General features: G+C 37.0%; 1 protein-coding gene across 3 annotated transcripts; it reads right to left on the reverse strand.

Annotated features, from left to right (window-relative positions):
* Positions 1-300: 300 nt before the first annotated feature.
* Positions 301-26,090, reverse strand: melt (ventricular zone expressed PH domain-containing protein melted). 3 transcript variants are annotated; one of them, XM_017627909.1, is made up of 15 exons: positions 25,857-26,090; positions 20,783-21,016; positions 9,947-10,373; positions 9,208-9,459; positions 8,205-8,379; positions 7,959-8,122; positions 7,486-7,859; positions 7,064-7,425; positions 6,367-6,996; positions 3,584-3,696; positions 3,183-3,435; positions 2,489-2,658; positions 2,288-2,416; positions 851-1,132; positions 301-772 (listed from the first exon to the last, which is right to left on the reverse strand). In XM_017627909.1, exons 3-15 carry the CDS (start codon positions 10,049-10,051, stop codon positions 515-517), a joined length of 3,267 nt encoding a protein of 1,088 aa, XP_017483398.1. In that variant the 5' UTR covers positions 10,052-10,373; positions 20,783-21,016; positions 25,857-26,090; the 3' UTR covers positions 301-514. The 3 variants fall into 3 exon arrangements, with proteins under 3 accessions (XP_017483398.1, XP_017483399.1, XP_017483397.1); XM_017627910.1 differs by lacking the exon at positions 20,783-21,016 and having other exon boundaries at positions 2,489-2,640; XM_017627908.1 differs by lacking the exon at positions 20,783-21,016.

The raw sequence follows: 26,090 nt of genomic DNA on the forward strand, positions 1-26,090 counted from the left end.
ATCAACATTTATTCGATTAATTATAATAAATATTTTAGTTACTTAAGTAATTAAATCGCTAAGCTTAAAATAAACAAAGAAACTTTTTTTTTTTAAGTAAATAGTTGCCATACAATTATTCAAATATTAAGTACATGCTTGTAAGTATCTATAGTGTAAATGTGTGTGTTGTGTATTTCGTTTGTTTATAAAATTAGTGGATTTTCTAATTATTGGAGATGAATTAAAGTGCCATGTATTTGCTAAATTCTTTTGTTGAGCGTCTTTATCTTTTGTCTTTTTATGATTTTTGTATTTTTGAATATTTTTTCTTCATATGTATATGTATGCATGTATGTACGTGTTTAAGTATGCACTTCTTATATAAAATATGGTGCAAGCAGTGCTTTAATCGATAATGTCTTTTGAAGCTTTTGTCTTATTCGTTAATACATATGTATGTATGTATACATATAAAAAAAAAATCTCTTATCAATTCTCTTTTTTTTTTTTTTGTTGTCTTGTTGTCAGTGTTCTAAAACGATGGCTTGCTGCTGCCCATGCCGCGTGCAGGCAGACTATTTGTTTTCGCTGTGGGATTATCACGGGCTTGCGAATGTGCCACCACAATGCTGAGGCACTGCACCCATTCCTCGGCATTTTTGCCATCCTTGGGTTTGAGTATTAATGTCTGATCGGCGGTGAAAATTTCGAATGCTTTTGGTATGTTGCGTGCGCCGCGCGACACCTTAACGGAGCGTATTTGATTGACGTCAATGCTTTCGCCACCGCTCTGTAGAAGTTACAAATTTCAAAACTCAAAAAAAAAAAAGAAAAAACAAAATGTACTGTTAAACGTTTATTCACTTACCGATCCTTTGCAGGACAAATGTGCACCAGAGAGCGTAAAATATCTTGTGCGCCAGCGTCGAAACAGTCGCCATTTGCCTTTTTTCTCCTTCAGCTGTCCCTCAATCATCGGCTGATTGCTGCCATTGAGAAAACCAACTGCTTTATCGGGATGATTACACAGCAGGCAGCCCCATTGATATTCCAATTCGTTGCAATTTGGATTGGTTGTGTCGGTTTTGGATACCTCGAAAACGTCCAGGAAGCCGGAATGGCGTAATTCGTTGACGAGTATTTCACGGTCCTTCGGAAGGAAAATAGTAATGAATAAAGGAAAATAGGAATGAACGAAGAACAAAAGTAATTAAGAAACAAATATACATATGTACATAAGTACACACACATCGCTAGCTTAGAGTGAAAAGCTGCTAAGTCCACTTAAAAAAAAAAAGAATTATATTTTGATGCAAAAAGCAAGAACAAATAAAATGCTGGTTTATTTCTAACCGTTTCTATTCAGTGGTACGCAAACTTGATAAATTCAAAATAATTAGTTACAGGAAATATTATAAGTGCCAGAGGATGCAACAACTTTCCTTAAAACTTGTGTAATTTATTTGGCTTGGAGTTGTTTTAGCTTGGAGTTCGCAAATTTTTTAAGTAGGAAGGTACAACAAAAAAATTTTGGTTAGGCCACTTCTGTTCTCACGGCCTCAAACATGTGAATGAATGCAAGTACATTAGGGTAGTCCTTGTAAATGTAGGAAGCAAATTTTTACCTAAGATTTTTTAAGCCTCAACCCCAATCAATCGAAACTAAATATCTTATGTGATATCTTCGACCTTAGTAGTATCGATTTTGGGCATTAAATGAAAAAAATTTTTTTTTATTTTTTTCAGTCCCTAGAGGCATCGGGTCTTTTACCTCTTTGCGACACGCCTTAAACAACTCCAATCGGGACCCAAATTTATATGTGATATCTGTGAGGGGGTGTGACCTACATTTGATTTTTTAAGGACCACCCTAAAGTCATACATACTATGTTAATCGATAAAATTATCTATGCATTAAATTGCCACAGTTGTAGATACTTGTAAATTTTTTAATATTTATCGATATACATGCATATGAGTATTTATCGTTATAAATATTTTTGCAGGTTTCGTATCGATATATTTTTCGATATGTTATCGATATACATACTTATCGATTATGTTATCCATATCTCATCGAATATGTTAACGATGTTTTATCGATTATGTTATCGATTAAGTTATCGATATATTACCGATAGCATTGACGTTGCATGCAAAACAATATTTTTACAAAATAACTCAGCTGCGAGTTCACAGCTGCAATGGGCTTAACGCAGAGAGATGTACATACATACATACATATATATGTGCGTATTGATAAGTTAGTACAAATATTTGTAAATCTACAATAAAACAAACAAACCTTTGCATTCGGAAACTGACTGGTGACTAATTCTGTGAAACTGCGATTCTCGCATTTGAGTATTTGCCAGATATTCTTCAAATTGCTAATGCCGGGCTCGCGTGTACTTAAAACAGTTTTTTCCTTCACCTAAAATTCATAAATTTAAATTTAGAAAACATACGAAACGTTATCGCAAAATATCTTTTCCCCCCCACTTACATAGTGTCGCACTTGAAAGTCCAAAAACATTAAATGTATCCAGGTTTTAGGGTTGCGCGTGCGCATCGTAAAGCAGGTCTTCGAGTACATACAATGGGGGCCGCGTATTTGGCAGGCGAAGTGCAGTTTGGCGACTTTCTTCGTGCGACGCTCTGCAAATTCATTCGAAACTTTTTGACGTAAATACCAGACGCGGGAGAGAGAGGGATAGAAACAGCGATAGTTGTTGTCGTTGTAGTTGATGTTTGTAGGCGGACGACAAATGAGGAGACATACATACATACGTATAAAGATGAAAGAGAGACATTACAGCAGTGCAGTTTGAAGAGGAAACCAAAAGAAAAAGGAGAGGAGAAAATGCAGAAGATGAAAATTATACAAATTTTAAAATAAAGGTGAACACAAAAAAAAAACATAAATACAAATAAGGCATGGATTTTGGATAGGAAGAAAAAGAAAGAAAAAAATGTCAGACATGACGACGATAAAAATTAATTAAATGCATGCTTGCTATTTTAAATGATGAATGACATAAACAATTACGTTTACTTGTGTGTGCGAAGTGTATTAGCTGGATATTTATGCAAGTATGTAAGTATTATGTTAACATGTATGTTATGTATGTATGTGTGTGTATTTGGTTTCATGCAAAGTCTCAAAACAAAAAAAAAAACACAAAATTACTGCTGCTTACCTTCAATGCTACAACGCGTTGGTGGCGGCAGCGATTGTGATACCTCATCCATGTACGATTTAATCGAACCGAAATGTTTTTCACAAAATTGCTGTACTGGGTCGCGCATTATCTGATAGGGCTCGAATGTGCTCATGCGTTGATCTAAAATGCAGCTATTATTGGCGTTGAGTAGCGTGCGACTGGTGTTGTTGTTGTTGCGACGTGGCGTCATATTAGTTGTTGGGCCGGAGACGATCACTTCGTGTGTGCTCTGCGAGAAAATGAGAATTCTTGTTAGGCGGTGCGTATGCGTAACATTTGACGTGGGGTAATATGTAGCATTGGATACTCATACGCCATGTTGTACAACACAGACAGTTACATACATACGTTTTGAGAGTGTTGAAGTTGCAACTTACATTTCCATTCACGGGCAGCTTCATCACAGACTTTTGATTGCCGTTATTCTGTTGCGGCAACGCTGGCGATGCATGATGCACCGAAACCGGATTTTGTGGTATGGAAATTGAACCTGCAGTGAAAATTATTGCGTTAGTTTTTACTTCAGCAAATATATATGCGGACTGGAGTAATTTTTTTGTCGAAAAATAGTTCAAAGAACAAATATTTTGCGCAAATAATTTGGTATAATTTATAGGGGACTTGAGTTTCTCAAACAGTTTAAATTTAAAGCAAAACGCAGCGAAGATTTTCGTTTTTGAAATGGAATCGAAGATTTGTACTTGGCCGCTTAGGCCGCGACTTAAATGTAAATTCAGTCTGACTGCTTTTGGAATTGGAATCCGCTTATTTAAAATCTTAGCTTGTCTCCAAGCCAAACTTGACAAGAAATGACACAAATTCGATCCAAAACAAATCATCTGGCATCTTGAACAAATTTGATTCACAGTGCACATTTTTTTCTCAAAATTAGTCCAAGGTTTCAGGAATGCATTGAAGGTGTAGTTGGATTGGAATTTAGATATCTAACTTAAATTTTTGCTGGCACTCGTCACAAAAACCAGCGAGAGAAAAATATTTTTTTGTTAATACCAGGGTCGGAGCGATCAAGGTTTTTCTGACTCCACGGTAAAATACAACTTTTCGAACAGAAAATTCCAGCACAAAATCCCACACAAAGTGGTCTGAGCAAAATGATTCTCTCACCTTGATCTCATATACACCGCTGGCCATAATAATAGATACAGGTCATTTTTAATAGTTTTGCCTTTTCTTATTTTGTTTGCTTAACGATACTATCCTTTCTCAATAAATGATTGACTAACATAAAGACATAATAATTAGCTGATGAATTTGGTTCTTTAATAGACTAGTTTTAGATATCGACACTTAACAAACTCCTGACTTTCGTGACTCGGCGCAAAAATGAAAAATAGATTTTCCGTACGTAATGCGAACTAAGCCCCTTGCGCGGATGGGTGGGAGGAGGGCAACCGTTGGGGTTGGTAATAATAAAAACAATGTTCATTAATTTTTTATAAATATCTAGCTCCTTATGCATATAACAAAAATCATATAAATCCACATTTTAAAGTTTGTAGAAAAATTAAAAAAAAATCGCAAGAAATCTAGATATCCCGTTTTATAGCCCAATGAATTCTAATAAAACAAAGTGCAAATTTGAAGTTGGTAAAAAATCACCTTCATTTTTGATATTTTTTTTGCTAATGGTGTTACTATTTTCTTCTATACAAAAAAAGTCGCGGAACAATGATCACATCCACGCTAGGCAAGTAGTGTTTTGATATTCCTAAACTCATGGAACGAGAAGTATGGTAATACTGTGCTGTGTACCAGGGTACTGGGGTATAGAAGGTAATTCGGTCGAACTAGTCTGCTCTTGCGGAACGGTCCTAGTTTGCGGACCGGGTTACTTTTCTTCAATACTCACAATTACTACGATAAATATCGGGCTGAAAACAGAGCCCTTATGCCATCTTTGTTCTAAAGACGGAGACACATCGGAGCATATTCTATGCGCTGGAACGGCGTTGAGCAGACTAAGTAAGCCTTAAAGACTTAAATTCATCCCCAGTCGAACCCCTTTGTAAACTGTAAGTATTTATTAGGGATGCTGATAGTGTCTTGTGCTGTTAGGGTAAGAGTCTAATTATAGGGATAAACATCTGAAGTCCACCCCAGAGACCTTTTCTCTCCTTTAGAAAGCGTCAGTTAAAATGTCAAACCTGAAAACTACAAAATGTGCGTAGGAAGATAATTTCAAAACCGGTCTGCAAACATCTTTAGAAGTGTGGATCACTTTAATCAGGTCACTTCGCCGATTTCGGAACTGGTAGCTTATCCGCCAAAGAGTAGTCAAAGGACTCCCAACCTCCTATTATGCGGTGAGACAAATTTAAAGGCGCCATCCCCAGCAAACAATTACCTTTATATCACGCTAACCTCGTCCTCATATTAGCCTGACTAGAAAGTACTTTGATGCAACTGCATTAGAGATTAAGCATACTTCACTAATTTTCAGAGGAACGTGAATGAGTCCAAGGTCCTGGTAGCCGCTTGGCTATCAAAATAAATGTTTATACCCCTTATGGGCCTCATAGCTACCTCTTACTGGAAAACACTATAATAGCGTTCAGTCTAATGTCTACTATTCACTCTTCACTCTGAGAGGATGTCAAGGCAGGATTCTAAGCACTGCCTTAACCGGTGAATCCAAAAAGTATTATGATCATTCTCGGCCTTAGAAAACGTGCTGTTTTGACGGGATTGAATCACAGAGATATGGGTGTTAGATGAATTGGTTTGATTGGACATTCGAAGAGTTGGTGTCGTACGGAGAATGTTAATATATTGGACATAGCTTGGGCATGTCTGTGTTAACTTTTCGTATATAGGATATATATCCAAAACGGAGTTGTGCTAAAATAACGCGGGTCTCACGAGAAAACTCGATATATTTCGATTAAAGTCTGTTTCATGCTCCTCCTGCAGATCCTTTACGATCTCAATCAAAAAGAGAGGTGCATTTCTTATGCTTACGAAACTTGCCTAGCTCTTTCGTGTGAGATAAACTTGTCTAGGTATCAATCGCGAACATATCAAGTGATCTGAAAAATTCACACAGCAGCACGTTTTTAAAAGCCCCTTCGATGCCGATAAAGACCCAACGGCGATAATCTTACCCGCATTTGCTACCTTTATGCGCACTTTTTCTACTCACCAATTGATTGATTCAGCGCATCGGTGCTGTACTTCAACAAAGCTGTACTCGAGTTAAGTAACGTTGTGGGCCCCTGCGAATGCGGTCTAACTTTTGTGGGAGATGTAGTCACTGTGACGCCACCCGAAGTGACCTGCGTCGATGGAATACCCCACTTATTGTGACCCGTTATAATGACATTATTGCTCAATGGCGGCACAGGTGTCACATATCCTGGACAGCTGGGACTGGTTGGAGTTTTGGGTGCAGCTCCCGTACCCACCGTTGTCGTACTGGCGCCGGTGGCTGTTTGCACCACCACATTGCCGCTAGATTGTGAATTGTTGGCATTGTTGGAACTGGAACCGCCATTCTGATTGATATGCTGGGAGGAGCTAAGGCGCGTCATACTCTTATGAAGACCACCCACTGAGCCGCCGGCGACATTGAGACGTGTCATACTGCGATGCGTATTACCGGTTGGATGCAGGCGACCAGTACTGCGCGAATCGCCGAGTTTGACGCGACGCGTATAACCGGCATGCGGCGGCGTGGGAGGCACTGGAGCAGCCGCGACGGCCAAAGCTGCATTGTTGCTCTGTTGTATGACAGTTGTGTTGGTTGCGACGCCCGTCGTTGGTTGTGTTGTTGCTAATGGAATGTGGTAATCAATTACAGAAATGCTAAATTAAATACATACGTGATCGCAAGTGCTCACATATTTTCAGGTTGCCACTGAGTAATGCCTTGCGGCTACCATCCTTCGGACTACTTGGACTACTGCGACTCTTATTTTTGCTTTTATGCATGCGACCTGTGGTGGCTGTGGCGGCTGCCACCGAAACGGTTGCTGCGCTGGAAGCTGGTTCGGCAGTGATTGGTATCGATGTGGCTGAGGCATTGGATGCGCTCGAATTATTGGCTGCTACGGTATTGAGAACAGTTGCCACCACTGCTGCGGCGGCTGTTGGTGTTGGCGGTGGCGGATCGGTCGGACTGTTCAGGTTCACTATGGTTACGCCGCCTGACATCTTAGTACTAGTATCCATGTTGATATCGGATGTCGAGAGTTTCTGTTGACTAAAAATTTATGAAGTTGGCTTAGTTTCTACGAAAAATTCTACGCATGACTCTACTCACCTGAGCGCGTTCTTTTGCCGCACGCAAGCGAGCACCTTATCGGTGAACAGTATGGGAAATGATGAGCATAACTTGGTGGCTTCTTGTAGTAAATTCGTCTGTGATGTGCGATCTGCATGTGGCAAGTGTTCCAAAACAAAGTCGAGTGCGTACTGCGCATGCGCCTTGCTCGTACGTCCGGCCGAGGCGAGCGTTTGTGCAGCCAAGTAAACCGTATTTGGATTTGCTTTGCTGGCTGCTTTGATTTTCTCGCTATGTTCAACGATGAGTAGGGGACGTTGCTCAGAGATTTTAAGTAAAATTTGCATTGTTATTGCGGCAGTTTCATTGTCGCACAGCAATTCGCATAGGCGTGGCACACAGCTCTCGAGAACCTAAAAATTTGTGTAGTATGTAAGACATACATTGGAGATTTTTAATTTAATTTTTTTTCATTTTAAGTTTGGTTGATTGCAATGATGATTTTTACTCACCATTGGCGTCTTTTGCGCAATGAGTAGGTATAGTTGTAGCACTGCCAATTTCTCTTGTGAGTCGCATTGTGGCAGCAGCGTCACCAACAGTGGTGCATGTGGCGACACTTCATCTGGAGAGACTTCGTAAATTTGTGAAAGCACGCGTAGTAAGCCGAAATTACCTGCGAGTGAAATATAAAATAGGCAAAAATTTGTTACAAAACTTGTTTTTTTTTTTTAATCTCAAAAGTGTAACTTTCTCACCAGCCATAATCGAATCCATAATCGATGACACATGTGGACTTAGCAAGTATGCATAGTCTATAGCTGCCAAAGAAAGATAGCTCGCTAAATTTCGAGACAATTCACGATTGCCTTTTGGCAGGAATTGCACTGCCACCGGCAGTGATATTTTCATCAGTTCCTTTTTATCATAGTTCTGTAAGAGGAAGCGAGAAATAATGATGAATACATATGTATGTGAAATAATATAGGGAATTCGGACACAGTTGCGTACATGGGTCTAAGACTTCCGCTTGAGAATAGTGGAGAGTGTTTTTGAAAGTAAGTACGGGAACTTATTCTATACCGGTTGAAGTCTTAACCGGCCACTGGCTGACCACGTCACTGTTGGCTGTTTAGCAGCACAAATAATGTGAGCCTGGAGATCAAGGATTCAGAAAGAACACTTGCCAAAAGGGCTGCTTTGACCTCGGAAGACAACTTAAACGTAGAGCTCCCTCTCGACGAACAAAGAGCACGCTCTGCTAATCTCTCATCAGTGCCATCCTTTTATATGGAGATAGATGGACGAACTCGGAACAAAGATGAGAAGGCTTTGGGGGATTTCGAGAGAAATATTCTACACAAAATCGATGGCCCTGTCCGCGAGGGCGATGGAAGGACAAATTGTAAGAGCTTATGGACGAAAGTTAAGCGCACAAAAATGCAGCCCTTGCGCTGGCTTGGCTATGTTTTACTCCTGAATGACTATGCTTCAGTGCAAAGATCCTGCGACTCGTCACCAATGGGTAGACAATGAATGAAAGGGCTACCACGGCAACAATGGGAGAAGCAAGTTCAGAAGCGCCTGTCTGTATACGGGAAGTAAAAATTGGAGCAACTTTGCAAATGAGAAAACCAATTAGCAAAGTTTTTTTTGGTCACTTAAGAAGAAGAATATTATGTCCTTTGACACTATCATGCACAAATCAAAGAGCGATTAGTTATTCTATAAAAGTTTATATGTAACTGCATATTTACTCACCAAAAATATACTTGAAATAATATCAGCGGCAATTTTTGCATGAGGAGGTTCCTCTTTGGCCGAGCCAGCTGGCTGAAGATTCCATAATAGGCACGTCCGCAACAAATCTACCAATGCGGCGCAATAACGTTCAGCAGTTTTCGTTTCACGTATGCAAGAGAGCACACGTGTAACACAAATCTCCACCACAGACTGATCATTGTTGTTTTTTAAATAGTCCGGATGTGAAATAATCGGACTGATGTCAGAGAGCTGTACATTGATTGAAGGTTAATTAATTGAAGACGTTTTTTTTTTGTAAATACTGGCTATGTATCCATGTTTATATGTTCATATATTAGGGTGGTCCTTAAAAAATTTCAATTTCTAAATTTTGTATGTTCTACGTGCAAAATAAAGATATGCACGAAAATTTTACATTAAAAAAAAAAAAATTCGGAGTCGCTACCAGGCTTTGCAAAAAAATGCATTTTTTAAATCACAAAAACTCGACCAAATGTTGGGTTTAACCAGCTATAACTCAGCGAGTTTATGAGTTTATATATGAATAAATTTTAATGATAAGTCAAATTTATCAGATATCAAGTAAAAATTTTTTTATTCAAATTTTTTCAAATAGCCCTAAAAATTTTGAAATTTTTGTGCTTGTCTTTAGGTTGAACAAAATAAAGTGGTGCGCCCGTAAAAAATTTAGAAGTTGATATATTTAAGGACCACCCTAATGCATACATCTACTTACCACTTCGCTAATATCATTGACGATTTCGGAATCTGGCACCGAGAATAAATCGCCAGCACGGGATAAATCACGTTTGGAGAGCACTTTCGTGAAGAGTTCGTGCATTTTTCTTTTACCTCACTTAGTTGCTGTTTTTTTGTTTTAAGTCTGCAAATTCGCAAATTGTCTTTTTTTCCGTTTGTTGCAATAATCAATCGAAGATTCTTCGAAGAATGTCTTGTCTCGTGTGCATTTGTCTTTTACACTACACCTATAAATACGCTCGTAGACACATACATATTTGTCTTATTTACGTAACGGTACTTTTGCAAATAAAGAAGCATATTGGTCTCCTACTTTGATCAGTCTATTATTGCTGCGCAGCGATCACCAAAACGCCGCGGCGTCGAGCACATTTAGCACTTTGTTAAACGTCTCTGCGACAGGACTGCAAAGAAAAAAATAAAATAAGAAATTTAAGATTTTAATTATAACTTGATAGACCATTCAAATGTTAAATGGTTTTCTTCTGAAAATATTTGATTTCCTCAATTTAAAATGCAATTCGATTACGCGTACGACTAAAACACATTTCTTTTATATTTATACATATTTGCAGTAAAGCGTCGACAATTTCACGGTTCTTTTGCAGCCAACTGCAATTAGAGAAATGTTGCGATAAGGCAAGTAGAAAATTCATCTAACTTCTTTGCTTATCGCATCGAATTCATGTGCGCTTTTCAGAACCGGCACGCGTTGCACTTGCATTTGTGCCACTCACTCTCCTCCACCCCCTTGCAACACTCTTCTATTACACACTTTGCTTAATTAAGTACGAAGTAGTAGGTTCTAATGAATGGGGCCCATATATGTAAATAGAAATTCTGGACTTGCTCTACTAAAGTTATACATACGTACATACGTATGCAATTATTTGTGTGCCTTTTTTTTGTATTTTCATTTCTATTTCTTCATGTAAAGTATTTGCTTAGTATGCACATTTTTCGCGTAGCTAATGAAATTGTTGCGCAAATAATGTTTTCTGCAAATAGAGATGGGGATTCCCTACAGCTGATACCTACATGTTAAAAAGTTAATTGATTAATTTTCTAAGAAAATGTTTTTAGTATTCATTTGTTTTCATCATACTGATTGATGTGTGGTTTTGGCGAATACATAGGTGCCCAGCAGATTTTATTTTACCCTAAAAACTATATAATTGCATGAGCTAAAAAATTCATATGAAAATAAACTAACAAATAGAACACATCACAAAATGATATCCAACTAGGTAAATCATGAAGAAAAGCGTAACTCGCTTTAAGTGCTTTTCTCAGGCCGTATATCAATAATTTTTTTCTTGAAGCCATTATAACTATATAGTCACAAAAGTAAGTGGTCCCACTAGTTAGATGCATTTCTTCTTTGCAAAGTTTCGCAGGTTATTCGTACCAAATGCAGGCAGGTCATTTTGCACTTAGTCGTTCCATTTGGTTGCTGGGCGCCCTTGATTTCATTGTCCACACATCGAAGAGGAATTCCAGGATCTTTTTACCGTTGTGCCGTTATCCATACGTTCGACAAGCCTGCTGTTGTGATTCGTTTGATTTTGTGCATGGATTCCACAGATTCTACGTAGAATGGTCCTCTCGAAAATTCCAAAAACCTTTAGATCTTTCTTCCACCTGGTCCTCATTTATTTATTTGCCTTATAAAAAACCGCGTGATGGCAGATTTATAAGGCGTGTTTTTATGATCGTCGAAAGGGTTTGTGCTTTTCGATTGGCTGTCAAGCTACAAGTAGAGCCTTTTGACAAAAGTTACTCTTCGCTTGTTTGGTGGTGTTAATGCTGGATCCGAAATATACAAATGCTTTCATTACTTCAAAGTTGTAACTGCTAAAAGTGAGGTGTACGCCAATACGCGAGGGCTCTTTCTGTATTGTCAGGTGGTATTTGTTATTGTCCTCGTTCATCGCTACACTAACTTCTTTTTCCTCCTTCTCTAAGCTGGAAAATGCTGGAACTGATGATATAAGCAGACGATGCCATTGTCATCTGTGATTAAATTTCGCAGGCCTGATTAATCTTTCCATTATCAGTTTTTCGAGAACCTCTTGTAGTCGCGAACGGTTTAGAGAGTCGTCGCAAATTTAGACGAAGCAAAAATTTTGCTCAGAGTTACTCTACAAATCCGTATTAGCTTTACGAGAATTCCAAATTGTATTCAAAATGACGAATGTCGAATATCTTGGGTCCTTTCCGCGTATTCACGCACTGTGAAAATCTGGCCAGTGATGGATTCAAAAGCTCAAAGTCAAGGTCTAATTAGTTGATTCATGAGAGATAACTAACTGCTTACACATTGGCCCAACCAGCTTTTCGCCGTCGGCTTTGATTGCCGCCAGCTCGAGGCATAGTATTACAATATTCAGGTACGTATTTTGGTCTGGGGGGTTTCTTGTACTTCGATCCTATACACTGGTCTAGAGGGTTCGTCATAAGTGTAATTTAAAGCGTAGTTAAATGTTCTATCTATATCACTTCTTAATCAAACCCAAGCATTTCAGACCTTACCAGACCAAACTTAAGTACAAGCGAGCAGTTGGGATATAAGTATCTGGAGGCATGGAAGGTTGGTAGGGAACAGACGTTAAGGTCCCGAAAATGGACTGTACAGGGTTCGATTGTCAGTTGAGGCAGCCTATTTTCGGTAAGAACAAGTACTGTGAATCTTGTCTTATGAAACCATGAGCTTTCTTCTATACTCAAACGAAATTAGTCAATATTTGTTTGTAATTTAGAGTTACAAAATGATCCCGCATATGCATTTTGGGGCGAACTTCGTAGTCACTAAATAGGTCGGCGACTAGCGACAGGGCTTGAGAAGTGCTGTCGCGCTGAATGTCTACACAAACGGATCGAAGATAAAGAAAGGTATAAGGTCGATATCAACAAAACCTATAAGCGGCCGGACTACTGCAGCATTTTCCAGGCCATAAAAAGTGCGGCGGAGCTACAGAACAGCAACCTAGAAAATAAGCAGTTGAATCTCTATATCGATAAAGGCGCAACTATCGGACAGCACTTCCTAAAGAAGAAGTGTGGTGAAGTGAAGGGTAGCATCTGTACTGGGTTCCTGCGCACACTGGCGTCACGGGCAACGAGGGGGCCGACAGGTTTGCCCAAGACGACGCTTTGTCGGAAACTATGTTCATAGAGCAAGTGCCGATTTCCCTAAAAGCGTTTAAACGGGAGTTCGACCAGGCGCAGAAAGTGTGGACCAAATGAAAGGTAGCAAGGTGTCCAGGGCTATGTGTATCCCTGAAGAGCGAAAACGCTAGGCAATTGTTGGGGGTACTAACGGAACATTGCCTGCTGGCCTCGCACGACTTTAAACTGGCTCTGATTAATGATAAGACCTGTTGGCTAAAAACGAAGTATATAAATACCTTAGAAAAGGTATACAAATAAAATTCACACAAATTCTTTCTTTCAGTGCAGCAAACCTTCCTAAGATTTGTAAAATTCCTCGGCGGATTAGCGCAATGTAGCAGTGGATTAAACCATTTACTTAGCTAGGCATTGGATTGTCGATGGGTTGAAAGTGGCAAGCAAATTTTGCTTGTAGGTTGTGACACAAATTATTTTGCATGCGCACGTGGAAGAAAAGGCATATGGCACAATTTTTTCTATAGAAAATTTTTACTTACAGGAATTTTGTGCTTCCTATATTCGAAATTAAGAGGATACGTGCTTATGTAATCATGAAAACTTATAAGCATGTATGAGTAATTCAATTGCAAAATATGCCAGATTCAACGAAATTTATAAAAAAGTTATATGCGTAACTGTATTCATATGTTTGTAAGTATATGTACATGTTATAGCGGTTAATATTATATAACATTAGCGATATGCCATTATCGTTGCTGCTTTATGAACTCCCTTCAGGAAAAAAAAAAACGAAACGCATTACATTTATGTATTACTACCGACTGGCTGCATTGTGAAGCCAGTAAAGGAGTAAGAAAAGCAATATACACACACACACACATACATAGTATGTACGATATTAAGCTATTTTGCACGTATCGAACGACCATGGATAGGTGTGGAGAAATAACCGGATCACAAAGAGTCAGTCAAGCTGGTAAACGAACAGAGGCGGGAAAACCTGCTTGCAACGTAAACCTGACATATACATATGTATGTATGTATGTAGGTATGTAGCTGCCTTAGTGCTTCCTGCTTGGTTGCATGCCAGTCGGACGTCGTGTTGCACATTTGTTGCATGGATGTTAATATGCTGCATATGCAATCATACATATACATACATGCATATGTATGTATAAACGAGTAATAGGCAACTACAGCAAAATGTATTGAAATAAATAGCAAATTTCAAATGAGAAATTTGCAGTTTGCATGCAGATAGGCAATTGCGAAACAATGATTTTATTTTTAGTTTTTGTATTTATTAGGAAATTTGCAAAGATAAGCAATGCATAGTAATTAAATGAAGGTCACTAACCCAATATGAATCCTCGCGCTGGCGAATCAAATAGATATACATATATGTATTTCGAAAAATCGGATGTATTTTATGCAAGTTGGTTTTAAAGGATTGTCAACAGAGGTCACAGTGAGCTTGGGTTTTATGAAAATTGTGCTCCATTTTTTTGGCAGTACATACTTGAATGTTGAAAAATCGTAAAAATCAAAATCGCAGCCGATACTCTTTTTGTTGGAGATTCCACTTACTTGGTGCGATTAAAAAAATAAGAGTGGTTGAGTTCTCATCTAACCACATTCAAGAGTATTATCTATTATGTTTAAAATTGTCTAATACAATAGAATAAAAATAGGTACATACATAAAAAAATTACAAAAATTAAAAAAAAAAATTAAATTAAAAGGTACACAAAAATTGCGGGATACAAAAGATTAAAAATACAAACAAAAAATTACAAAATTTAATTAAAAAAAAAAATTAATTAAAAAGTACAAAAAATTACAAAATACTAAAAAAATCATAAAAAAGAAGTATACAAAAATGATAATTTAAAAAAAATTAAAAATTAAAAAAAATTCCATTAAAAAAAATTTTATAAATTAAAAAGTACAAAAAAAAACAATTCATCACCACGTCCTCGTCGTTGGCTTTGGTTTAAAAAGAGTGCTGGTAAGATTTTGCTAATGCTTCCAATTATTGATCCCACATTTTGGATCCGCCATTTTGAATTTTCAATATCAGATAGCGTATTCATATTCAGCGATCCTAAAAGTTATAATACATATATACGGTTTACAATGAGTTTCCTATTGCCTTAATTAAAGGAATAAAATATAAAAATACTTAAAATCTTAGTTAAACAATAGATTAAAAAAAAGGATCAGCTGCGTATTTGGTTTATACGATTTTTCAACCTCCAAATACTCAGAATTGAGTACAATTTTCATAAAACCAAAAATTGCTTGGAGCTCACTATGTAGTGTTTAAGCATACCGGACAATATTGCAGCCAAGCGACAAGGAGCACGAAGGAACGCCATCAACGTTTGTAGACCCCGAATTGGAAGCAACTTTGGACGAAGCTACTTGCCAAACAGAAGAACAACTTGCCTGCAATAATCGGCGGGACTAAACCAGACATTTCATCAGCCATTTGTATGGTTCAGCAAGTCGAAAACTGGGCGCTTCACAACCAAGAGATATCGAACGCCGTGTGTCGTTTTTGCATTATATTCTTCCGGACGGCGAACCCGGACCACCGACATCAAAGCCAAATATCCATGGCAGCAATATTGCAGCTCCGAATTCGGTCGGAGCAGAAGAGAATCCTGTACCTCAAGCTTCTAAAAAGTGGTCAAACGATCGGCGGGTCTGTCTACAGACAAGTAAACTGCCGGCAACCAGACAAGAGTCATTATTGATCTTCCACCACGATAAGGCTCGGCCGCATATTGCACAAGTGGTCAAAACTTATCTCGACGGTAACGGATGGGAAGTCCTAACCCACTCGCCTTATTTCCCATGTCTAGTTTTGTTAATTAATCACTTGCCAGCGTCAAAACATTTTAATTAAAAGTTCTTGGACAAAAACTAGCTGAGTAACAAAGGATGTCAAAAAGGTTTTGCATAATAAAAGACTTTTTCAGAAACAATATACATATTCGTATTTATGTAGGTATTGTGTTTTATTGAATTCGAATGCTAAATAAATTAGAATCAAAAGAACATGCAATAAAATACTGCGAACAAAAAATTAAGCTGAACAAAAAAAGTTAATTAAATCGAAAAGTCGGTAGATGTGGCAAGCAACAGAATTGAATTGTGCTAGTGACAACAATAATCCAGTACGTACATATATGTATTGGAAAAGGAAAAAAAAAACAAAATAAAAAACCCATTAAAATTGAATGCAGCATGGAAATCTGGCAAAAACAATAGACGCAAAAACAAAAGAGTTGCAGCAGAATGGCTATAAAATCAGTCACCACTACTCATCGCGTACATATGTATGTTTTTTTGAAAAGTTTTGTAGTATATCTGTTTGTGTATATATATGTACATATGCAACAGTGTTGCCATTTATTTTATTTTTTATAAACAAAAATCGCTAGAATCCCGCTAAATAATTTAAATTCTGTAAACTTTCATGAAAAATTAATTTCTTTATTATTATTTTTTTAATTTTGCACTCATTTTTTTAATAAATATAATGTATTAAACACATGAGCGAAAATTACTAGTATTACTTACCTATTCATACCTGCCAACCACACTCCGCCGAATTTTCGCTTGTGGGTTTTGGCATTGCAAAAGTGTTAGTTAGATAAGTGACGGTAATCATTATGAGAAAAATAATTTCAAGCAGCATTTAATAATTATTTTAGGATTTTAATTTTTTCGCTTAAAAATCAAAATTATTATTGAATTTTGGTCTGAAAAGTTCGGGACTTTTCTCCTTTTATTAGGGTGTCGCTACTTTTGAAAAGGATACGCCGGATATCACGCTGGTATAGATTTCAAGTTTTTTGAATTATCGTTATTCTTATGTGAAAAAATAGAACTCAGCAATAATTATTACCTTTGAGCGAAGAAACAAAACTCAAATATTAATTAGTATTTTTAATCTTTATTGATTAAATTCGAAAAATAAAAATCATTGTAAATTACGGTAGGACGTAAGAACACAAATACGTGAGTGTAGTTAAAATTATTTTTTTTACGATGTTTACAACTTTTTGATTTTTTTTGTTAAAATTTAAAAAATTATGATTATTTTCCGTCCCTGGTTTTGACGCAATGTTAAAAACGTGAAAAGAGTTAAACGTCAAAAAATTAGGGATGACAAGTAACGTTTCAGTGTCCTATCCATTTTTTGCATTGCAAAATGTAAATGTAATACTGCGTTCACATAAGACTATTTTAGAGGCAAATTTTAGTTGAAAGTGATGTAAACTGCCTTTCAACTAACTGACGAAGATGTTAACACACAATAAAGAATTGCGATAATTATGAATAAAATCGATAAACGCTAAAAATCCCGCTAGTCACCGAATTACAACTTAAAGTAGAAAAAAAATCGCTAGATCTAGTGGAAAAATCTTTAAAATGGCAACACTGATATGCAATAAACAGCGAGCAGACAGAACGGCAGGTAAATACGAGGCAGCGGCGTATGGACAACGAAAACATCAAAACAAAACTTTGGGCGAAACAAGAAAAAAACCATAAACAAAAAATAATTTCGTTAAATGTGAATTTTATATTGTAGAAAAAAAGAGTAAATGATGTTACCAAAGAATATCTCATTTGAAAAATTGCGCTCAGCAAATAACTATGTATTGAGTGCATTAGAATCACAACACACATTCACATGCGAATGTAGCCTGTAGGAAAATCAAATGTTTACATACTGATGCCATTCTAGTGAATTTGGTTGCGTATTTGAAGTGATTGTTCTTAGGATTAATGAACGGATAAGCGCTTGGAGTGTCTGCAACCTGTATAGGACAGGTATCTCTAGTGTCTGACTGCTGGATGTCCTTGATAAATATGTAAATAGTATAAGGCTGACAACACGATAGCATATAGCAAATTGACTTAAGAGCGAAATACACCACACAAGCGGTTTGACAAACCAAGCGAAATTTCCCTTTGCTTCAAGCCATTTGTGCTGTGTATGGGGGTGTTTGAAGGTTTGACAAACCGCTTGAGGGAAATTTGAGCAAAAATCAAAATTTTTTGTTTTCTGGCCGCCATGTTGATGTTTGATCAAACCGCTTGCGTTGTGTATAGCAAAATCGCCTCATTCGCAACGAAATTTTCACCGAGTAAGGACGTAAGAGAGGAAAATGAAAGAAAACCATAATATTTANAAATGGGAAAAGTAGGTTTGAAGAATGTTTGACAAGCCGCTTGTGTGGTGTATTTCGCTCTTTAATCATTAAGGCTAAATTCAACAAGATGAGCTTACGCTACGACCGAAGAGAAGCACGATGATACCAAAGATAGAATTGCTATTTAAGCCACTGTAAGAAACATACGGTCGCTGGCGCCGGCATGAATTTAAATTTGCCTTTGTGACTTTGACGCCAAGGTGGGCTTATTCTGAACAAATATTTAGTTGGAAAATCTAGCAATAAAGAGAATACTTCTAACCATGAGGAGAGTCTGAACGCCTTCGTCATGGCACGAAAAGTGGAAGTAAGTAAATAATACCAGACACGAGCACCGAAACATCCATAAAGTCGTTTTTGGCTCCCTCTGATCAAAGACTGAAAACTACGGACGGAAGATACGCTTCGACCGTACTTGATTTGCATTCCAGCTAAGGTCCGAATGCGCGGAATGTTTGACATAGAAAAGCTACAATCGCAACGGCTAGCCGATAACTTTTCCAACCGACTTTCAATCCTGCTTGAACAAACAACTCTCACTTAGAAGGACGATAGTGCGAGAAGGTTTAATTGCTAGCAGAGAGGAACGGGGGCCGAAAATTGTTTGGGAAAGAAATCAGCCATGAAATGGGACAAGACCAGCGCTGGTTCCTGCAAATATGAAGATGATAATCTGGTAACGAAGTATACTTGAAAGCTTTCGAAAATCATAGTAATTTGATGAAGGAGACCTCAAGCCAATTTTAGGGATGATACTCACGTAAGATTGACAAAGAGGAGGCGACAGTGCACCGGCAGCGAAGAGCTAGAAGGGTTCATTTACTAGCCGTTAATGGTGATCCAATATGAAGAATACTGGAAGATTGGAATCTAATGGAATCGCCCTCTTCTTAGTGTTTGTGCACAGAGGGCATAGAGAAGGTTGCATTTTTCGGTAGAAACGAAATCGGCATATGTGTACTTTTCCACTTTTGACAGCACGAAAACAAGCTGGATCCCCGTCAAATTCATACAGTTTTTAGACTGACATTGAGAAACTTACTTACGTATGCATGCATATATTTGGATGACATTCAGTGATATCGTTGGCCTCAACATCAATGCAGTTCGGGGCAAATTCCTCTAGCTTAAGGGAAGAGGCGAAAGGGGTAGTTTTAGCCCTGAACGATTACAAGAGACAATGAAAAAATACAACTTCGAAGTAATATGTAGTGAATGATTTTGTATATATTTAGGATCCAGTATTAACGCCACCAATGAGGTCAATGGAGAGCATGCAAAGAATAAAACGTGCGAACGTGGTAATAATTCCTAGTCAGGGCGAAAAAAAATCACGCCTACACATGTTTCATGACGTCTGTTCTTGTTTAAACGCGAACTGGCAAACGATTGTTGTGCTAAATAATCATAGTTAGTCATCCGTTTGAAATGAATTTTAATACTTCAAATTTTTCCTGCAGGGTATTTTTTAACTGATCAAATGCAATGCACCTCTCACTAACACCAGCACACCAAGCGGCAGTTACAAATATTTAACAGCTCAGCAAACACCTGAGAGAATTTGCTTACCTGTCACCATTCTTGTTTTGAGATTGCGTAGGGTATTTTTGTGTAAAACGTGCTCCTCGTAAGTGTGTGTGCATGGCAGTTAAATTTGTGTGAGTGAGCTGGCTGGACGATTGTATGCACATACTTTTAAATTGAAAGCTACTACATATGTACATATGTAAATATGTACCAACTGACGTACATATTCAGATTGGATGAAACCGAGAGACCGATAATTTGTATTCTTTTGTTGACAGCGATTGATTTAATTAGATATTTATTAACGCAGATGGATAAAATTTAAATTGCAGTTTTGGAAAAGTGTTTGTATTTTTGGAAGTTATTTTCATTATTTCTGGGAACCAGTTTCATTTTACTTCTTCAAAATCAAAAGTTTATTTCATCAAAAATTTTGCTTTATACGTATTAATTTATAAGTGTACATATGTACATTAGACCGTACCACCCTACAAGCATAATAATTTCGAAAACCATTTTTTTTTTGTCCGAACCTTTTTTTGCATTTTTCGGTGAAACCTACATCCGACATAAAAATTTTCCTGCTGGGATCATCATAACACTTAACAAAAGTTTAGTAGTTTCTGGTTAGCTTTAATTTACGGACATTAGGTTGGCACATTAGGTTGATAAGAACTGAGTTCTGGTGGGTAAGTACTTGAACGGGGCACTTGTTGAACTTTACAACAAAAAAATTGTCTCCTTTGAAGTCCTTGCCGAAGATATGACGAAAAATGTACGAAGGCGACCCCTGCGTTCGGCAAAAAACATTTTTACGTACGGCCAACGTTTTTTTTTCTGGCACGGTCTAATGTATGTACACGCACATAAGCGTTTGTTTGTTTGTGCAACGTTCACATTGCATAACGGCACTTGTAACTTACCAGAAATACAAGCACACTTGCTGTTGCATTAATGGCGGCGGCTACTGACGAGTATTGTTGTTGTTGGTGGCGGTGTTGCTTGCAACAAACGCGGCAACAGCTGTTTAAGCCCTTAGCCACTGAATATGAATTGAATTTCTTACGATCGGCTAGCAAGTGGGCAGCTGAGCTAGTTAAGCTGGTAGCCAGCAGGGAAACGTTTATGGCACTCGTGGTTGGACGCTGGTTAGTTAGCTGAAATGGTAATTGAATGAGACGAGTTACGGCAGTTGATGCATGGAACTGACTGACTGACTGACTGCGTTTGCGCGCTTGGACTGGTTGGCTGGTTTTTAGCGAGTAGAAAATCAAGCTTTTGTATGGCTCGCACGCGGGCAAATAAATGTCTACAACAAACGATATATTATATGCATATATATGTATGTATAGATAGTTCAGTATGTATGTGCACATTAACAGCAGAAGTTGGTTTTGTTTTCTGTGGCCAGTTGGTTTCTGCTTCGTTGGCTCTTTATTGTTGCACTGTAACCGCAACAGCGTGTCGATAAAGTAACAAAAAAAAATTAATGCACTCCTACATACATTTATAGTCGCAAGGCAGTTACACACATACAAAAATATATAGCAGTGGTTCTCAACCTGATTTTTCTCATCGTTGAATGCGGCTCTAACATTCATAAGTCAGACAACATTACTTTCAAACACTTGTCCTACCAGAGCTTTTAAAAAGTTTGTTGCGCTCATGTTGTAAGTGTGTGGCGAAGGAAAATAAACAGGGCTTTAAGTTTTCTTATGGTGCGCCGAAAAGGGCTTTTCCATAAACTTAATAAACTGCATCATCATTCCACCCACCAAAAGAAAGTAGCTGAACCTGACCAAATCCATATTGAGAGGAATGAATATGAGTTCATACAAGAGGCGAAATATCTACTAACTGGAACTGGAATTCACATCCAAAAACGAACGAATTGAAATCTGTGCACGCGATTCACTTCGTAGGGGGACTAATGGGGTGCCTCTATATATCAACATCATGTCAGACAGTGAGGCAGTATTGAGAGCAATGGAATCATGTAGAATGTTGTCAAGGCTCGTGCAAATGCAAAATGTACTACAGTTTTAAAAAAATTTAATATTTTAGGCAAAAAATATATTTTTTCTTCATACATTTATTTTTACCGGAAAAACTGTTGATTATATAAAAAAATGTTATATGAACAGATTAAAGGAATTGTAATTTTTAATTTTTTTAAATTTGTTTGAGCAAAATCGGGCTAGTGGCTCTTGAGTTGTCAAAAAAAGACCACCAAAGGTGACAATTTCCCCTATATGATAGTTATATATATATATATCTCGATTCCTAGACGTAACCCAGCGAAACGCCGGGACACGTATAACTTGTTTTTGACCGATATAACATTTCCCGTTGGTTTCATCCCATCCCGATTTTGACTGTCGCATAGTGTTATTAGATATGCCATGGTCTTTCCTTTTTTTAGAAGCAGGTAATAGTTTTCTTTTATATCTTTCCAAATTTTTCATTGCTTCCAAAAATTAGGCGTTTTTTTTAGTGTTGACCTCTTGATATGACCCAAATCTGTTGCCAACGAACTATTCTTCAGCATTGGAACAGGAAAAAAATAGCAGGAGAACTGGATGAGAGAGTACTTTTTTCTTCGCCATATACGTTCGTTTTTGCTGCAAATCGCATCTGTCCAGGAGCTGAGAACAATATTCGCCGGTGATCGTTTTACCAACATTGATCTTCTTTGGTGTGCGAAACCATTGTTTTGACTCTTTCTTTATTTCTGGTGTATTTTGATGTCTAAATTTTTCGTTCATGGCAACGAAACTGCGTAAACTTTTTCTGAACATTGTCAACCACCACTTTGAAGTGGTCACACGGTTGCGCTTTGTGCTTTTAGGGGACCTGAACGTTCGGCGTCACTTGTGCTGGTACCACTACATATAATTGAACTCAACAAACTGTTTCTTAATAATTGAAATTCATGGCGTAGAGTCTCTACATAAATAATTATCGAGGCTTTCCTCTATTTCAAGAAGGTTATGTTCTTCAAAATCTACAATTATCTATTTTCACTGGCTGTCAAACACAAATTAAATGACTAATGGCATACGTATCACAGTTTAAGAAGCGCTGATATAAGTACCTACAGTTACTGATAGTATAACAGTCACTTTAAAGTTTAAACGTATTTATGTTATTATGTACGCAGACATAAGTACATACATACATATGTATGTAGAGATGTATTTTTGTCAGTATAGTTATAACAAATTTGGTCGGCATATCGACTTTTGCATTTTCCAACTGCTTTGCACGTAAAACTAAAGAAAAAAGTACTTTTTAGCAATAATCAGCGTTGAGATATCATTATATGCACACACATACATGCATACACACCTACAAATAAAATCGTGTTTTGCCAATCTATACACACACACACGCAGGCACACATATGCACATGCATATCTCACCTATACATACGAATTCGCTGCAGAGCGACGCACAGTGGGTACGTTTCATAAAAAAGTTGGTCATACATAGTAAAATGGACCTACAATTTTGAGATTAAGTACACAAGCTTCTTTAATGAATATCAGTAAATAGTGCAAAAATGAACTGTCTGCAAATACGCCCACATCCCATATAACGGGAATTTTGAAAAACGTTTAAAATGCAATATTTTCAAAACTGATAATTAATTAGAATGGTCTAACTCGATATATAGGGATATATTTGAAGCAGGCACCGTAAAAGTTAAAAATTTTATTAAAAAAATCGCGTGTTAACAATTATTTTTTGACTCTAATTTAAGTACTCCTTAAATAAAAGTTTTTTTCTGATTTTTTTTTTTTATAAATCCAAAATAACATTTTTTTTTGATTTTTATGTAAATAATCTGTAACTAACAGTTATTTTTGATTTTTAATAATATATACAGTGGCGGCCAAAAATGGATGAATGGTGTTTAATTTTTAATATTTACAATGTTTTTCAAGCTATAATTTTTTTTGGTATTTTTTTTTTTATATAAAAATATGGTTCATGCTTAAACAAAAACCTTATAAATCGTGCTTTCAAACTTTATACATAATTTAGAAAAATTCCACAAATTTTTATCTTAATTTCGAGCTTTTTAACCAGAATTTCCAAAACTTTTTGGGTATGTAGTTAACACCTAAAAAAATCGCATTGATTTTTAATAATGTTTTTTTTCTGGCCGCTTTTCGGGTTTTTTCATATAAACTGGCGTTCACATTTTTTATTTTTTTCGCAAACGCTCTTGCGCATACTCTTTCACAAATTTTCTGAGATACGGTGTTTTCGAACCGTCGATATAAGAATATTCGTTAGCAAATAAGTTAGTGAGAGCACTTCATGGTAAAGTATAAATTTCTTACTTAAGTTTGGGCTCACTGTAATGCTAAACGTGAAATAATTTCAAAACTGTTTTTGTTTTTTCTTATCCTAGGTACGATCCGTCGATCCGCATTATAACAAACGGATTTATTAACACTTAAATTTCTTTGCATTTTTGGCAGCAATCTCCCACTGTGCGGCAGTTTATAGCTTCATGTATGACTTTGTAGTTGTTATTATTGTGCCAATGTTGATGACGATGATAAATTTTGTTTTATTTACGAAAGTTGTTATTGCATTTAAACGTGTTCATATTCATAGATATGCAATACTTATCAGCTTTGGTTACCTTTAGTTAGTGCAAAAATTTATTTATTTTTTTTTTTGTAATTTTTTTTTGTTACAATTTTTAAGTCACACGTGTTTTTTGCTACTTTTCAACAAACTTTACACGATTTAGATTTGTATTTTTTATTTTGTATGTAGTTCATATTACACTACTTTATAAACAAATTCGTTACAACTAAAAATATGTACAAAGCACCAAACAGCGACATAGCAAAAAAGCAAACAGAACAGAAAAATTAGCTGCAGCAAAATAAAATGCAGCGGGGAAGAATTTCGTACATTGCTGCAGTGGCTTTGCAGCTTTGTGAATTTTTCGCTGATGTTGCGAATTTTTCAAATCTTTTTGTTGTTATTGGTATACATAGCTACATATGTATGTAGGTATGTTTTAGCACTTTAGCAGCAAGATAGACGCGAATAAATTCATAGTACATTGCCATGCTGAAAAACTGAAAATAACGCGCAGAAAGACACACTGAAATAAAAAATTTCGCTGGCACTTCGAAAACATTTGCGAAAATCACTCAAATGTAATTTTGGCAAACGCAAAGGACATAAAAACGCACACCGAATATATATATATATATATATATGTATGTACATAAAATACTATATGTGTGTATAGGTACATATGTATGTATGTACGAAGGAAAACGCTTTCGTATTCTTTTAAATTCTTTTGCGAATCCATCATGGCACCACCCAGTCCGGTTCGCATTCTCGTACCAGTTTTTACTTCTTTTTAATTTGTTTTTGTTTTTTTTTTTGTTTTTGCTCTGCTTTCTGGTTTAGTACCTACAGGCCATATAAAATTTAATGCCTTCACTCACTTCTTTTTTTTGTTTTTTTTTGTTCGTCACTCGCATTTTATTTTAAATTTTAGATTTTTTCATTTTTGCAACTTTTGTGGCTAGATTTTTTTAATTTTATGTGTGTTTTTTGTTTTCACTCGCTTCTTGTTGTTGCTGTTGCTGTGCACTTTACTGGTGGCCAAAATACAAAATACTTCAACAAGAACAAGTCGTCGTCGTTGGACGGCAAACTGCTGCTGGCAACGCATCAGCAGCAGCCGTAATACTCGTACCAACAAGTTCTTTATTTCTTTCTTGAATACTCGTCATTTACGTGTTGTTATTGTTGTTGTTGTTGTTGTATGCTTTTCGTTTTTTTTCACTTGTGTTTTTTTATTTAACTTTTTTCTTGATTTTTATTATTTTTTTAATTCCACTTTTATGTGCTGCGGCTGATTCTGGCCCGCGGCGCGACAACTTACTTACTTACTCACTTACTCGCTCACTCACTCACTACAACAACAACAAAAAAAAACAAAAAAAAACTTACTTGAGAATATATTAACTGCTAGCTAGTAGCTGTTGGCAATTGTTTGCAGACATCCGCTTATCGCCCGACGATCGAACAAACGCGAATAAGCCAAATTGTAGACTGATTTGAAGCGCCACATCGTAAATGGCACAAACGCTCTGCGGCGGAGGAGATCGCACCTCGCCAACTCATTGCGCACACAGCTCGTCAGCGTACTCAGCTACGAGCAACCAACCAGTTTGTTTGGCTGAC

The sequence above is a fragment of the Rhagoletis zephyria genome, unplaced genomic scaffold (genome assembly GCF_001687245.7).
Source record: "Rhagoletis zephyria isolate East Lansing unplaced genomic scaffold, Rhagoletis_zephyria_1.1 Rzeph_scaffold_05580, whole genome shotgun sequence".
Lineage (NCBI taxonomy): Eukaryota > Metazoa > Arthropoda > Insecta > Diptera > Tephritidae > Rhagoletis > Rhagoletis zephyria.

Excerpts from the sequence above, each read along its gene's own strand:
- melt (XM_017627908.1), bottom strand. The coding sequence starts at position 10,051 with ATGCACGAACTCTTCACGAAAGTGCTCTCCAAACGTGATTTATCCCGT. Across the intron at positions 3,436-3,583 it reads AGCTGCCCGTGAATGGAAAT|AGCACACACGAAGTGATCGT; the intron begins GTAAGTTGCAAC and ends ATTTTCTCGCAG. Across the intron at positions 2,659-3,182 it reads AACGCGTTGTAGCATTGAAG|TTTCGAATGAATTTGCAGAG; the intron begins GTAAGCAGCAGT and ends TACGTCAAAAAG.